At 54.7% G+C, this 14,191-nt stretch overlaps 1 protein-coding gene across 1 annotated transcript; it reads right to left on the reverse strand.

Moving 5' to 3' along the window:
• Positions 1 to 228: 228 nt before the first annotated feature.
• On the reverse strand, positions 229 to 12,199 carry ARX (aristaless related homeobox). Its single transcript, XM_024240811.3, has 5 exons — positions 11,776 to 12,199; positions 9,154 to 10,030; positions 6,530 to 6,575; positions 3,349 to 3,677; positions 229 to 1,157 (listed from the first exon to the last, which is right to left on the reverse strand). The coding sequence occupies exons 1-5, from the start codon at positions 11,969 to 11,971 to the stop codon at positions 917 to 919; spliced, it is 1,689 nt and encodes a 562-aa protein (XP_024096579.1). The 5' UTR covers positions 11,972 to 12,199; the 3' UTR covers positions 229 to 916.
• Between the last annotated feature and the right edge of the window lie 1,992 nt (positions 12,200 to 14,191).

A 14,191-nucleotide genomic window follows, 5' to 3' on the forward strand; every position in this document is an offset into this window, starting at 1 on the left:
AAGTGGTAACAATTACACATTACACAAAAGTACTGTACCATTGCCTTTATCTTGAAGGTTTCGGAAGCCTCTACAGTTAATAAGTTAAATAAAGGGCTTGAGTACATAAATATTTGTCTAGGAACCCTACCGTATCTACAACACAGTAAGAATCTACAGGAGGACAAACTTTTACCATACCACGCTGAGTGCAATTGCGTTATAACATTTCAAATATACAAAGCTCTGTTCTTTTTTTTTTTAATAACAATGGTATGTACAGAATCAATAATCACAGTTTGGTGACTTCAACAGTCCATATTCTAGCAGAGTATTTCCCTTTGGTTTGATATAAAAACCTTGGTTGGTGTATGATAAAGAAGAGAACAAGAACAAGACGCCCCTTTCCTTTAAGTGCACTGTTAGCTATCTTACAGGCTCGCATTTGCTTCCCGGGCCCTGGCTTCACGCTGGGGCCCTCGCTGGGGAGACCAACTTCGAGCGCCAAAATGCTATTTAAAAAAAAAAGAAAGAAAGAAAGAAAGAAAACAAAGGCTAAGTGGGGTGTCAGGAGGAAGAGGTTGGGCTTTTTAAATTTTTTACTTCAATATCAGGCGTCTGGGGGAGAAAACCTCCCCGATATTTTCAGGAAAATAAGAACAAGAGAGAGAGGATGTTGGAGTTGGAGCGAGGTTGGCAGTAGCAGGGGCAGGGGCAGGGGCAGGGGCAGGGGCGGGTGGACAGCCAGCCGAGGAGGTGCCACGTCCCGGAGCGCGGAGGGCTGCCATGCCCGCATCCAGACTGCTGCGAAGGCGGTTGCGCTCTCTCAGTGCCGTCTCGGGAGTGTGCTGGTCCTCTGTTTCCATTTGGTCTTGAGTGGTGCTGAGTGAGGTGACCTTTCGGGGCGCGCGCGGGGCGCGGGTGTGGAGGGCAGCCTTTAGCACACCTCCTTGCCCGTGCTGGTGCCCGGCAGGATGTTGAGCTGCGTGAGCTGCGCCGCGTGCTCCTTGGCCTTGAGCCTCAGCGCGGCTATGCTAGAGGCGCGTCTGTCTGCGGCCGCCGTGGCCGGGTCGGCCAGGGCGCCCGATGCCACTGCGCCCTCCACGGCGGGTGTGGGCTGTCTCAGGAGCGCGGCCGCGGTCGACGCGCTGGTCAGGGGGGCCATTGTGGAAAAGAGCCTGCGGGGAGAGCAAACAGCGCGGTCATGGCCTCAGGAGCTGTGCGCGGCGCCTCGGGCAGCGTCTCCCGCCGCTTGTCGCCGGGGCAGCTGAGGGGCGCGGTACCCACGGGACCCGGATGGGCCGCGGCGGGGAAGTGGGCAGAGGGCGCGGGCGGAAGCTGGACCCCGCAGAGAGGGCTTTCCCGGGGCAGGGAACCGACTGGGGGGAAAAGACCGAGTCCAGATATTCCCCGAGGGGCCGGGCCGGGGTCCACAGGCCGGCGTGGAGACCCCCAAGCCCCACGGCCCAGTGGTGTGGATTCGGTGGTTTCGCTTAAACGGACGGTTTATTCCAAGGCCAGGGGCTGCAATGACACTATCTTCCAGGAGAGAATGCGGAAGAAGAAAAGGAGAGGAGAGCAAAAGAAGGGAAGGTGGAGGGTGGGAGGGGGGAGGAAAAAAAGACAGAGAAGGTGGGATTCCAGCTGCCGGGACGCACGCCGCAGGCTCTGAGATCTCCCTCCGGCTCCTTGGCCCGGGACTTTCTGCGCCCTGGAGAAACAGGCCTAGCTCGCCGGCCTCCCGGGCCACCCGCGCCGCCGCGGCCGCCCTTCCGCGCGGGACTCAGCGACCCGCGTCTGGCCAGCGCCTGCGGGTGAGAGTGAAGGGCGACCGCCTGTTGATTTCCGCTCCACGGGCGGGTGTCACCTGCCAGCAGCCCCACATCCTGCCGCGGCGACCCCAGCTGTCTTCCCCGCGCCCCTGTAGCCTCTAGCCTCAGGGAGCCCCCGACCCACGACCCTGGCGCGCGGCGCAAGGCGATGCCCAAGCCTGGGACCCACGCCAGCGCCACCGCCTCCGTTCGGCGGCCGGATTACTCCACGTGACGCTTCCACCCCATGCACACAGCACCGGGACATTAGCTGTGGCCGGAGCCGCCCGGGGCCACCGGACACCACCTCCACGCCCACCGCCTTGGAGCGCCCGCGAGCTTTCCCGACCGCCTCCCTGAGGGGTCTGGCTCCAGGCCCGCGGGGCCAATTCCGGATTTCCAGGGTTAGAAATGAGCCCACCTGGGCTCACCGAGCGCCACCTCCTTCTCCCAAGCCCACTGCTCACTCCTCGCACCACCCCAGCCCAGACCCTCTTCCAGCCTCTCCGAATCTCGCAACTCGGTCCTCCAGCCACGGTTCGCCTGCGTTTACAAGTCACTTGTCAGAGGGAAAAAGTGGAGGGGGGGGAGAGACAGAAGTTTAAAATTTTTCTCAGAAAGAAATGATAAAGTGTGACCCGAAGGTGGCGTAACATGCCCTGGTTCCATTAGGTAAACTGAGTCACTAACTCTGCTTCAGTGCGCTCGCTGTTTATTTTATTGGTTTGTTATAAGAAACTAAATTTACTCCGAGTCTTAATTTTCTGTAAGATGATTTTTTGTTAAGCTGCTGCGCAGTTGGATGAATCTATTATTTCTTTGTTCTCCCAAAGAGTGATCATTGAAGCTGCATCCAGTTTTATTTTCACTGCGCTAACACAATACATCCCTCCTTTGTTTGTCTGTGTGATTATACAGACTTTTTATTTCCTCATTCGATGTTCATTAAAGAAAGGGAGTTATAAGATGAACTGTTTCTTTTATTTCGTTGTCTTGTACTGCCGTGTAGATCGGGGCTTGCACATATGGGGGTGTCATTGGCAGCGGGTCACTTGAGTGACAAGGAAGATGTAGTCTGGGGCAGAAGAAAGAATTCTGTGCACCCAGAGGGCCTGGTGGCTCCAGGACTCCAATGGGGATCAGGGCTGTGTTCCTCAGGCTGCCAGGTTGGGGGGCATAAGGAAGAACTTTTGCAAAACTTAAAAAGTCGTCCCTGCTCTGTGTCCTACATCTGTACATATTTGCTCGCTTACCACCTATGGTGGGACTTGTTGCAGCCTTCAAATGGTACTTTTACAGCTTTCATTCTCGGTTGTCACGGTTGTCGTCACTGCCATTGCCTTCCCCTTTCCCATTAAGTTCCAAGTCAATCCCTTCAAGACCCACATTTTTTTGTTTGAGTCGCAATTAGAGAGTATTTTCTTTGGCTACACTCTCTGAGGTTGGGTCAGAGAAAAAGATGTGTGTAACCCTGTTTGACTCCTGCCTCCTCCCTGCCCCCAGCCTCTGTGTGTATGAGAGACAGACAGACAGACAGACTTCCGACGCCGCGCGTTACCTGCCGAATGCCGGGCTGATGAAAGCCGGGTGTCGGAACACTGCCGCTCCGAGGAAAGTGCTCAGGCCCAGCGGCGCCCCGCTGGGCGGCAGGCTGGCCGAGCCCGGAGGCGGAGGTAGGCTCGGGAAGGCGGCGGCGGCGGCGGCGGCAGCGGCAGTCCAAGCGGAGTCGAGCGCCGGGTGGTGCGGAGGGAAGGGGCTGGCGTCCAGGTAGGGGCTGAGCGGGTGGGTGGCAGAGAGCGGCCCCGGGAAGGGCAGCCCCGGGGGGTGGGTCTGCGCGCCTGCCTTCTCCCGCTTGCGCCACTTGGCCCGACGGTTCTGGAACCAGACCTGCAAGGCAGAGAGAGCCCAGGGTCGGCGCGGCTCGGCCCGGCGGGCGCACCGGGCCCGTACCCGTCCCTTCCCTAGCACGCTGCGGGGCTCCCTTCCTTTCCACCGCGGCCCGCGCCCACCTGCCCCTCTTTGGCCTCAGGTTGTTTTCGGACACGTCTGGGGCCAAATGAGCCGTGAATAGGAGCCGCAACTTCAAGTCAGCAGGAAACAGGACAAGCAAACCCTTTCTGCCGGCATTCCAACTGGACCAGTTTTCCAAGTTTAAGGAAAGTGATTCAGTGTGTTTAGAGTTGGGGAAGGAAAGTGATTCAGTGTGTTTAGAGTTGGGGAAACCAAAGTTTAAACGTCTGTGCTGACGCTTGCTAGGATCTTTAGGCAGGTCACTTAAACCTCTCTGAACCTCAGTTTTCGAATCTGAAAAATGGGGATAATAAAACTTCACTCATAAGGCTGTTATGAGGACTGGGTAAAACAAGGCAAGTGAAAGCATGCATTCAATGGTGACTCTAGGGAATGGGCAGCCACCAAGAGATGAGGGACGTGCTTGTTTTACTGCATATCAGCTATTTTCACCTATTTCAGATTTACGCAAGAGCTGGCAAAATTCTTGCTCTGTATGGAAGAGGAAAGTGGAGAGATAGTTCATTTATTCTTTCCAGAAATATTTATTGAACACCAAAGAGCACTATGCTGGGTTCTGGGGTTCAGAGAGGGATGAGAGGGAAGGAAGAAATGCTCGAGTTAATTAGCAAGCATACATTTCAGGGGGTCAGTCCTCTATGAAATGAAATAGGGATACACAACCTGCTCTTGGCAGGGGATCCCTGCAGGACCCAGTTCTATGCAGGAAGGCACTGACTACATGGATGAAGCAGGCAGCAGTAACTGGGCGCATAGAAATCAGAGGGCATGATAGGTGTAGACTTTTCACATCTTCAGAGCTAACAAGTCTTTTATTTCCTTTTGGAGATGTGGTTTAAATCGGTTATTTAAATAAGATAGTTCTAGGCTTGGAGGGAGGTTTTCAGCCTGAGGTATTTTCCTAATTGCTAATAGAAAGCAGTTTTAATAGAGACCTTTACCTGAAACATGGCAGCTACCATCATCTAAAAATAAACCCCAGGAGCATGAAATTATTTTTATGTGACCTGCTCATCACACCCACAGCTGGGAAGATATGCTCCTTCTCCCCTGAAGGCATTAATACTTTTAGGGCTGGGTTTATAACTGCACACAAGTCTGAAAATTAAGAATGAACTCCAGGGCTATACAGAGTTATATTAAAATATAATGTAAATTATCCCAGAAGAATATATTTTAAAAAGTGAAACACATCCGTGTTTTTCAAATCTACACACTGGGGCTTGTTGTTACCAGCAACTAGCATCTAAGCTTGGTTTGACTTCTAGACAGCCCCCCAGGGCAAGAAAAATCAAGAATCCAAATCGGTCAATTACTTCCAAGTCTGCCAAAAGGGGGCCCATTCACACCATTCCACAGCCTTCAAAATAATCTATTCGTGAATTTCAGAAACACTTCAGCGTGGAAACCCAGAGGCTTGAAAAAGTAAGACTGTAGATGGGACCGGACTGGGTGGGCAGCTTTTGTGTATCCAAATCTGTCTAGACAAGAATATCCGCCACTCCTTGATCGCAGTGAAAGAAGGGGAACTGGGGGCAGTGGACTCAGAATGCCCTCAAAGAACGTGGAAACCTTTTTACAGACAGATCGTCTCTCCCGGCTCAACTGCAATTATCAAGATGTCCCCCTGCAATTCCTCATTATTGAATTAATACCTCTGAGGCCCCCCAAAGGTAAACGAAAGGACTCTAATAATTCATATTCACTTAATTACATCTTCTCCAGTGAATAGGGGGAGAGGAGAAAGGGAGGGGGCACTCTCTTTCTTTTTAAAAGTTATTTAACTTTCCCACGACTCGTTCCCCTGAGCTGAAAATACGGAGTTGCTGTCACATCTCTGTTTGACAATGGAGAAATGTGTCAACAGAAAGGAGGGGACAGGCCTCATCATTAGCCCTCTAATGCAAGAAGCTGTTGTGTATTAAATGAGCCATATGGAATTTATTGTGCTTTATCAGCGCTTGATTTTGACTGTAAAGTGATTCACTCAGCTCCTAACTCGGGGACATCTGTTTTCTGTTGGCCATCGGGGCTGCTCAGTGTTGATCGTCTCTTTGGTTATGAGGCCTGGGTTCGGAAATGCACTCTGGTATGGGGCTGCAAACACCTTTAATAGCATTGCACTCACTCCCTATTAGATCAATGTGGGTTCATTGCTATAAAAAATGGGAAATCAAATAGCATTAGCCAGCTCCTTGTGCGGGGCGGAGGGGAAATCAAACAGCATTTTGCCTTCAAATGGCCCTGTTTGTTCTAGCACTAAGTGGGCTTTTATGAAGCCCGATTGGAGACTTAATCGCAGCCAAATACCTGCTTGGAGCTGAGCGGATTTGTCTAACAACCAAATCCATGCTCCATCCCATTATTTCAATCAGGAGAAGCAGATCGGTGGATTGTTTCCTATAGGGGCTTTGCGGCTAGGGGCTCCCAAACTGCAGTCTCAGGGACTCTAAAGCCCTTGTTCTGATCCTGGACTCCTTCTTTGGGCTCCCAAACCCAGAAACCTCCCCCTTCCACCTCCCATGTCTTAAGTTTTAAATATCTTTGTGTGTGAGAGAGTGCTTGGGTCTACTTTTCTGATTCTGCTTCTGTTGGTTTTGTGAAGGAGATCTCACCCCCCGCACCACACCCCCCCCGCCACCAACCCATCTCTCTCTCTCCCGCTGGCCCCCAGCCCTCCTCCCTCTTCCCTCTATTGTGCAGCTCACCTGGACTCGGGCCTCGGTCAAGTCCAGCCTCATGGCCAGTTCCTCCCTATGAGAAAGCAACACACAGACAGGAGGTCACTGCAGGCCCCAGCAATGCCCTCTCAGCTATTCCCTCCTCTATGGCAGGCCTACTCCACTAGGGTCTCCCCTGGCTGCCTGCCCCCCACCCTCAAACATATGGGCATTACCATTCCATCACCCCTGGAGTGCCAACTGTTTGACTGAAAATGCAAAAACACGAAGCACATTACCAGATATATGATATTATCTATTATATCATACTACATTCGTGTGTGACAAGCAAGGGTGGCTTCTTGAGTCTCTAAGTCTACAAACCTGGGTACACAGGTTCTCTCTCACCCTCTTAAGCCAGAGTTAGACAACACACACACACACACACACACACACACACGCAGCTTATACCCTGTTTTGTCCTAATATTAAGTGGGATAGGAACTCAGCAGTTAACTAAGAAAATATTTTCCTGTCCTCTTGGTTTCGTTCTGCCTTCTTTTTAAAAATTTCTCTTCCCTCCTTCTTCCTTCTTCTCTTTCCAGCTCTATGCCTTTCCCTCCATCTCTCTCTCCCCCGCCTTCCTCCCTCCATCATCCCCTTGGGTCACACTCCCCGTTACCCTCTGCAGGTATGTTAAGCTTGTTAAGAGTTCAGTGGGGTAATTTTTCGATTAAACAAAATTCTGCGCACCTCCTGACTCCAGTGCCCACTACAAAGCCTGCCCATCTCAGGGGAAGTCAATTTAACTGAAACTCTACCCCGTCATTGCAGTTATTACTGCGACAATTAAGGCAAATAGGAAACCATTAAGATGCTGTAAAACGGCTTACAACCTGTTTACCGAAAATATGAGCGCGCCGAGAATAATTGGCCCTCTGCTCGCTAATGTGAAAGAGCGGGGGCCGCCGAAGCCTGGGACCTGGGGTTGCCCTGCCGGTAGGCCCCCAGTCCACACCTGAAACTTCAGCACCAGAGGTAAACCGTCTCCATAAGTGCCCTCCGTTGCCGTTGCCCCCAGCTACAGTGGGCATCAGCAAATCTAAAGCGGCACTCGAGGCTGGCTCAGGGCCGGAGCCAAGGGGCTCAAACCCCTGGGGTGGAAAGAGGTGGGAGTGGGGCGGGGAAGAGGAACTGCCCCTCCTCATGCACTTCGGTCCTCCCCCGCCCCTAAGCCCGCCAGAAGCTAAGAAAGGGCGGATGTGGATGCCAACTGACACAAGCTCAGTTTCTTCTTTGGAAATACACACGTACGATAAACGCAAAACGCTGGTTGGCCAATTCGCGATTTGATAGCGCACATAGGTTTTTAAACTTATTTCCTTTTTTAAAGATAAGGAAAGGACTGGGTGACACAGGGGAAGACCAAGTGTAGCCGAAGGGATGACCAGGTTTAAGTGCCTTTGCCTGGCATTAAGTCCGCTCTTTTCTGTTTCTGGTTGGGAGAGAGTTAGGCAATTGCCAGGCCAACTACATTTTGGAGTAGCTCGGCCTCCCGAGCCCTAAGCAGCGATTTCTCCTCTGGTTCAAAGGGGCAGGCAGCATTCCCCTTCTAAAATGCACATTGAAAAGCTGCGCACGTCTCCTTCGAAGGAACTGCCCGCGCTTGACAAGCCCCGAGCTAGGCAGTCACCGATCCCTTTCTCCCCCTTACTGGGGGACGTTTGCCCTAAGCCTGGCTCCTCGCCTGAGCTGAGAACTTGGCCTTGGGGTGGGAGAGAAGGACCCCTACCCGGGCCGGCGCCCCAGGTGGTGAATAAGCTGGGGCCGAGGGTCCAGTCATCACACAAGCACATGTTTCCCAGAAAAACAAGTGGGAGGTGGAGCGTGACCAGGTCGAACACCCGGCTTGGACACTGATCCAAAGAGAAAATTCCCCCAACTGCTTTGTCTACTCCCTGCCAGGCTTCCAGCAATCATTGTCCACCCAGTAAACCCGTTTACATTAAACGCACGGTGGGTTTAATGTGTGCGTCGGGAAAGGACAGAGAGTAGAAGGGGAGATTCTGGCTGGGGCCCCTCAGGTGTTCAGACACCAAACCATGCCCAGTTCTGACTTCCTTTGGTTATTTCAGGAGTCCTGAAACGACAGAACTCGGATCTTTTTAAAGGCCTTCTCCGCTGGCACGGGCTCCAGCTTCACTGCGAACTGCGTAACTGATACCCACCAGGCTCCTGGGGCACCAGGCGGGGGTGGCGAGCGCACAGCACAGCGACCAAAAATAGCCCCTGCTTTGCTCTGTCCGCGGACAGCGCTTCCTGAGCCTCGCCGGGGACCTAGCCGGGACCGCAGCTCCGGAGGCCTTGTGTCTGTGCCCTCTGCGGTGCGCGCGTCTCCAAGGTGGCGCTTTCGGGCGCTCTTTGGAGAGGCTGTTTTTTTCCTCTCTCTAACTAAAACTTGTAATTTGAAAACATTAAACTGCAACGACCTTGGGAAGGAGAGAAACCATTCCAGCCTAAACTTAAAGCCCGAACCGGGGTGGGGGTGGGGGGAGTGGGTAGTTTGGGTGAGCAAGGGTGGGTGTGTTGGGGGCCCCTGCCCGCCCGCTGTCCCTCCCTGAGGCCCGCGTGCGCTCTCTGCCGCTGCGGCCACGACCACCCTACGCGCATACCTGGTGAAGACGTCCGGGTAGTGCGTCTTCTGGAAGGCCCGCTCCAGTTCCTCCAGCTGGTAGCTGGTGAACGTGGTGCGGTAGCGCCTCTGTTTGCGTTTCAGCAGCCCCTCCTCCGAGTCGCTGCCCGCAGACAGGCACACGCTGTCCTCGCCGTCCTTGCCCTCAGCGTCTTCCGGGTGCAGCAGCAGCTCTTCCTTGGGTGACAGCTCCCCGCCCTCTGTGGCCACTGCAGCGGCAGCTGCTGCGGCCACGGCGCCAGTGGCGGCCACAGCACAGCGCCGGGGCTCCTTGAGCAGCGCGCGGGCGTCGTCCTCCAGCAGCTCCTCCTCGTCGTCCTCCAGCAGTTCCTCTTCCTCGTCCTCATCTTCTTCGTCCTCCAGCAGCTCCTCCTCGTCGTCCTCGGTGCCGGTGCCACCACCCGCAGCCGGGGCGCTGCCCGGGCCGCCGGCCGCGCCGAGGCGCTCCTCCGGGTGCGTGACGCCCCCCGGGCCGCCCAGCTCGTCCAGCGCGGGCGGCGGCGGCACGAAGGGCGCCCCGTTCTCGCGGTACGACTTGCTGCGGCTGATGCTCACCTGCGGCGCCTGGCTGATCTTGAGCGTGTCCCAGGCCGCGGCGGCCGCGGCCGCGGCGGCCGCGGCGGCCCCTGCGCCGTCCGGCCGTTCCCCGGGCCGCGCGGTTGGCGGTGGCGGCGGAGGGGCCTCCCCGCGTGGACCCGCCGTGGCCGTGGCGGCCGCTGCCGCCGCCGCCGCCGCCGCCGCCGCCGCCGCTGCCGCACCCTGAAGGAGGCGGCCCCCGCCCGGGCCGTACAGGCGCCGCAGCTTGGGCGGCAGGTGCAGCTCGGCCTCGAACGGGGCGCTGCTGCTCTTGGGGGAGCCTGCGGGCAAGGGAGAGCAATCAGCCAGCCGGCCGGCCGGGGAGTCCCAGCCAGGGCTGCTGCCGGGGCCCCGCCCGCAGTTGCTCCCCCAGTGCCTAGGCCCAGGCGTGCGGGGACCGCGCACCACCAGACTTCGACGCCTTGGCCTCTTTCTTCACCTTTCTTGCTCTTTCTTTTTCTTTCTTTCTCTCCTTCTCCCTTTCTCTGGGTTCCTTCTTTTTTTTTCCCTTCCCTCTCCCTTCTTTCCTTTCCCTGTCTCACTCTCCCCCTTTTATTTCCTATCTTCCTTCCCTTATCTATTCCTCTTGCCCCTCTCTCCCTTCCTTTTCTCTCCTTCCCTTTTTTCTTTTTCTTTCCCCCCCTCCCTTCTTTTCCTCATCTCTCTTTCTCCTTCTCTCCCCCTTTCTTTCTCTTTTTGCAGGCTTTCTCTCCCCTCTCTCCTTCTTTCTTCTTTATTCCTTTCTCTTTCCCCTTTCCTACTCTCTCATTTTTATTTCCCTTCCCACGTCGGGGCAGAGGAAAATCCGAAAACATTCTACAACTTTAAAAGAAAATCACCACCATCCTGAAAACTTTGCGCACGACCTCTGCCCGCTGCTCCACCATGAGGGCAAGGGTTGGCAAGAGGGGTGCAGCCCTGAAGGCGACCGCTGCGGGGCGGGGTGGGAGGAAGCGGCCCTGTGGCCCCAAGTGCAGGCCGCGCCCCAACAGCCCACAGCGGGAGAGGGTGGGGGGGTGCTTCTTGCACAAAAAGGCAAAGAAAAATCATCCTGGCAAAAATGTTCTGGGAAAGGCCTGGGGCAGAGAGGGAGTGGGAGTGCAGAAGGCACAGGCCGCTCCTTCCTTTTGAGGAAGCGCCTGGCATAGGTACCACTGCAGGCTAAAAAAAGAAAACAAAAAAGTCAATTTTATCTAAATGCCCCCTTCTCAACCGTCTGCTCCTGCCATCCAAATTGCGCTGTGGCTGGACCGCTGGTTTTTGGATTTTAAAAGAAACCAACAGTTCTTTCCTTTCCCTGCGACACCTCTGCAGCAAGCTCGAGGCGAAACTTGAGGGTAACAGGTTCGGGGTAAAAGGACAGTTGTTCTGGAATTTTTAATTTCAGAAAAAAATAAAATATTTTAAACAGTTCGTCTATTTTAAAAAATAAAATAGCAGAGGAAAAATTAGCATCCAGAAGTCACACATTTCATACATTTTAAATACATTAAGGAGCATTTGGAGAATCCCAGGAAGATGTTTTCTGCAAAGCTTGGGTTTAAAAGGTCACAAGTAATCTACAATTAAAAAAATAAAACCAAAACACTGCATATACAGAAATCTTCCAAAGAGGAAAGGCCAAGGCTCACTCAGCCTGGAGACCCCGATTCACCAGCTTTTGGGCTTCTTGTCTTCATCAAGTTGTGGCTACAAGGGTCCACCGACCATCTACTGTTTCTGACCTGTCGCCCCTCTTCAGAGCACACCCAAGGCCACCAAAAGGGGCATTTAAACAACCTAACGATCAACACCGAAAACCTAAAGGCTCCCTAAGCGAAAACGGGCCTTTTTCTGGAAGCAGGGAGTGAGGGAGAGACAGCCCCTGGCGAGATGTTTAACGCTCTTTGAGGCAGCAGGCCTCAGAGTTATGCCCTCTCCTTCCTTCCTCTCCAAATTGACAATTCCAGGCCACTGGCCCCCGAACACCAAACATCCAAATCAGGGCCCAATGCCCTTAGTAAGTGCCTGACGGGCGCATCCTTACCTTGCACGGCCTTTTCTGGGTCGGCGCGGCTGGTCAGCGGAGCAGGCAAGCTCTGCGCGGCTCCCAGCAACCGCATTTTACACGGGCTCCTCCGGCCCAGGATGCTGTCGATGCAGTAGGAGGAGAGCAAAGTTGGAGATTTACTTTTGCACTCAGGCCTCTCGGAGCAGCCCTCCTCCTGGTACTGATTGCTCATGGCTGGGGCTTTTTCCCAGGGCGCAGAGAGCGGATCGCAGGCTGCCTCTCCCGGAGGGTGGGATGGATGGGTGTGTGTTGGGGGTGGGGTTAGATAGCGGGTTATAACGGATATTATTGCGATCTTTGTGCCTTTCTGCCTCCCTCGGTTGCCGGCTGCCGGCTCCCGCCCTGCCCGCGGCCCGAGCTCGCCCTCTCCGCGCTCAGGACAAGCGGTAACAAGTGTAGTGAGCAGCGGGCGCTGAGCTCTGGAGTCTCTCTCCTCCACGTGCTGAGAGAAGCCCTCTGATTGGCTCTCGCCAGAGGCCGGGCTGCGTCGGCCTGTGGGCGCGGCGCAAAGCCCGGACTGGATTCCAGAGGGGCAGGCGGGGGTGGGGGCAGCGGGCACGCACCAGAGCCAATTTTCCTTTTCTTTCTTTCTTTTTTTAAATTACCAATTTTCTAAGTCCGCTATCTTCTTCCTGCAGCTCCTCCTTTGACCCTTTAGTGTTGGCCGAAGTTCTAGCTTATTGGGATGCCAGGCCTGTGACTGCCATCTGGGCGGCGTGCGCCCCTTCCACCAACCCGAGGACCTCGCTCCCTGGAGGCGAGGCCTCGAGGCTCACGTTCAGACTCACTTGGCACTTTTCAAAGCCGATATTGGGCTCCCAGGACACCGCCTTGACCTCACTGGCGCTCAATTGCCGTCCTCTCTAGGCCGGACGGGCGTCGGGCGGCCAGGGTGACCGCCCCAAGCAAACATCTGCCGTCTGGGAGTTCGCTTTTCTCTTGCGGCCCAAGGCATTGCGCTGTCTGTCTTCACCCTGTGCCCGACTGTGGCTCTCTTGTTTGTAGCGTCCCCCAACCGCTCTCCTCTCCGTTTTAAACTCTGGAATGGGAAAAAGCCTCCTTACAGACAAAGCTCTGCCATAGGCGCGCGGCCTTCCCTAGAGCATTTACTGGGTGGGAAGGGACAGGCGAGTATCAGCAGCGAGGAGGGGCGACTGGGGACGAGTCTGGGGGCCTCCTCTTTCTCCCTGGACTCTCTTCCCTCTTTCCCCCACAAATTCATATCTGTTAGGCCGTCACCCTGAGGCTGTTCACCTTCCAATCGCAGCTGGGGAGCAGAACCCTCGGGGATCCCTGACCTCTCCAGGGTGGAAGGAACCCAAATTCGGCTGCAGCCAAATCTAAGCGTCTAAAATTCTGAATTCTCATGGCCTGGCTCCCTTGAGCAAAGGTGAAAGAGTGAACCTTAGAGAGAGCGCCTTTCTTCCCAAACAGTTTCCAGCGCCGAGAACTAAAACCCAACTCCAACTGATGTTGGGTTGAGCCTGGGCCAGCACGGACGCCTTCCCTGACTGGGTGCAGGTTCCCAGGGATTTCCAGGGGCCCCAACGCTGGCAGAATTGGGGCGAGGGTGGTGGGTGAGAGAGGGGCCAGGGAGGGGGAATCCACGCCGGGTTTTCCTCTCTCAACTCCCTTCAATGTGTCAAAGAGAAAAGCATTTTACAAAGGATTATACTTGAATCACTTACAGTCAGTATTTAAAAATACAAGGATGCATAACTGGGATTTTTTTTTTCAGCCATAAACATCTGCATAACTCTTAGATGCTGGTGGGTGGGTAGCAGACAGATCGGGCTGCCCTGGCAGGGGCCTTCAAGACAAAACTGGGGGGAGGGGACGAAGGGTTGGGAACAGGCACATTAATAATGCGAATACTAATACTGATACTACTACTACTATTAAAGACAGGACAAAAAGAATTTCTCTGTCCCCCTCTGTCTCTCTCTCTGGCTTTTAGCTTAATTCTCATCCGTTTTTCCTGCACTTGGATGATGGGGCGGGCTGTGGTGGGGAGCGGAGGAGAACCCGAGCCATCGCTGACATTTGATTTTCCTTTAAGCCCTCTCTGCGATTCCAAGTCACCTGGGATCTCTCCTTGCCTTTCCCGCATTCTTCCTTTTCCATCCCCACCAAGAGTTCGGTGTTTTTACACCGTCCGGTTCAGCTTTAAACTAACATTCTGCGCGCTGATTTCCTCCCACCTTCCCTTCCCCGGCCCCGAAAGCCCATTCCAGGCGCGCGGGTCTCTTCGCAGCCAAGAGGAGTAAAGACGCTTCGGTTTCCTCCTAGCCTCCAGCCGCGGACCCTCGCGGGCGTCCCTGCGGCTTGGTGGTTGGGAGAGACAGAGGCACTTTTCCCTCCCCGGCGGGCCCCGCGTTGGAAATCCACAAGA

Source organism: Pongo abelii, chromosome X, assembly GCF_028885655.2.
Source record: "Pongo abelii isolate AG06213 chromosome X, NHGRI_mPonAbe1-v2.0_pri, whole genome shotgun sequence".
NCBI classification, from domain to species: Eukaryota; Metazoa; Chordata; class Mammalia; order Primates; family Hominidae; genus Pongo; species Pongo abelii.

Excerpts from the sequence above, each read along its gene's own strand:
- ARX (XM_024240811.3), bottom strand. The coding sequence starts at position 11,971 with ATGAGCAATCAGTACCAGGAGGAGGGCTGCTCCGAGAGGCCTGAGTGC. Across the intron at positions 10,031-11,775 it reads CCCAGAAAAGGCCGTGCAAG|GCTCCCCCAAGAGCAGCAGC; the intron begins GTAAGGATGCGC and ends CCTTGCCCGCAG. Across the intron at positions 6,576-9,153 it reads TACCCGGACGTCTTCACCAG|GGAGGAACTGGCCATGAGGC; the intron begins GTATGCGCGTAG and ends GCTTTCTCATAG.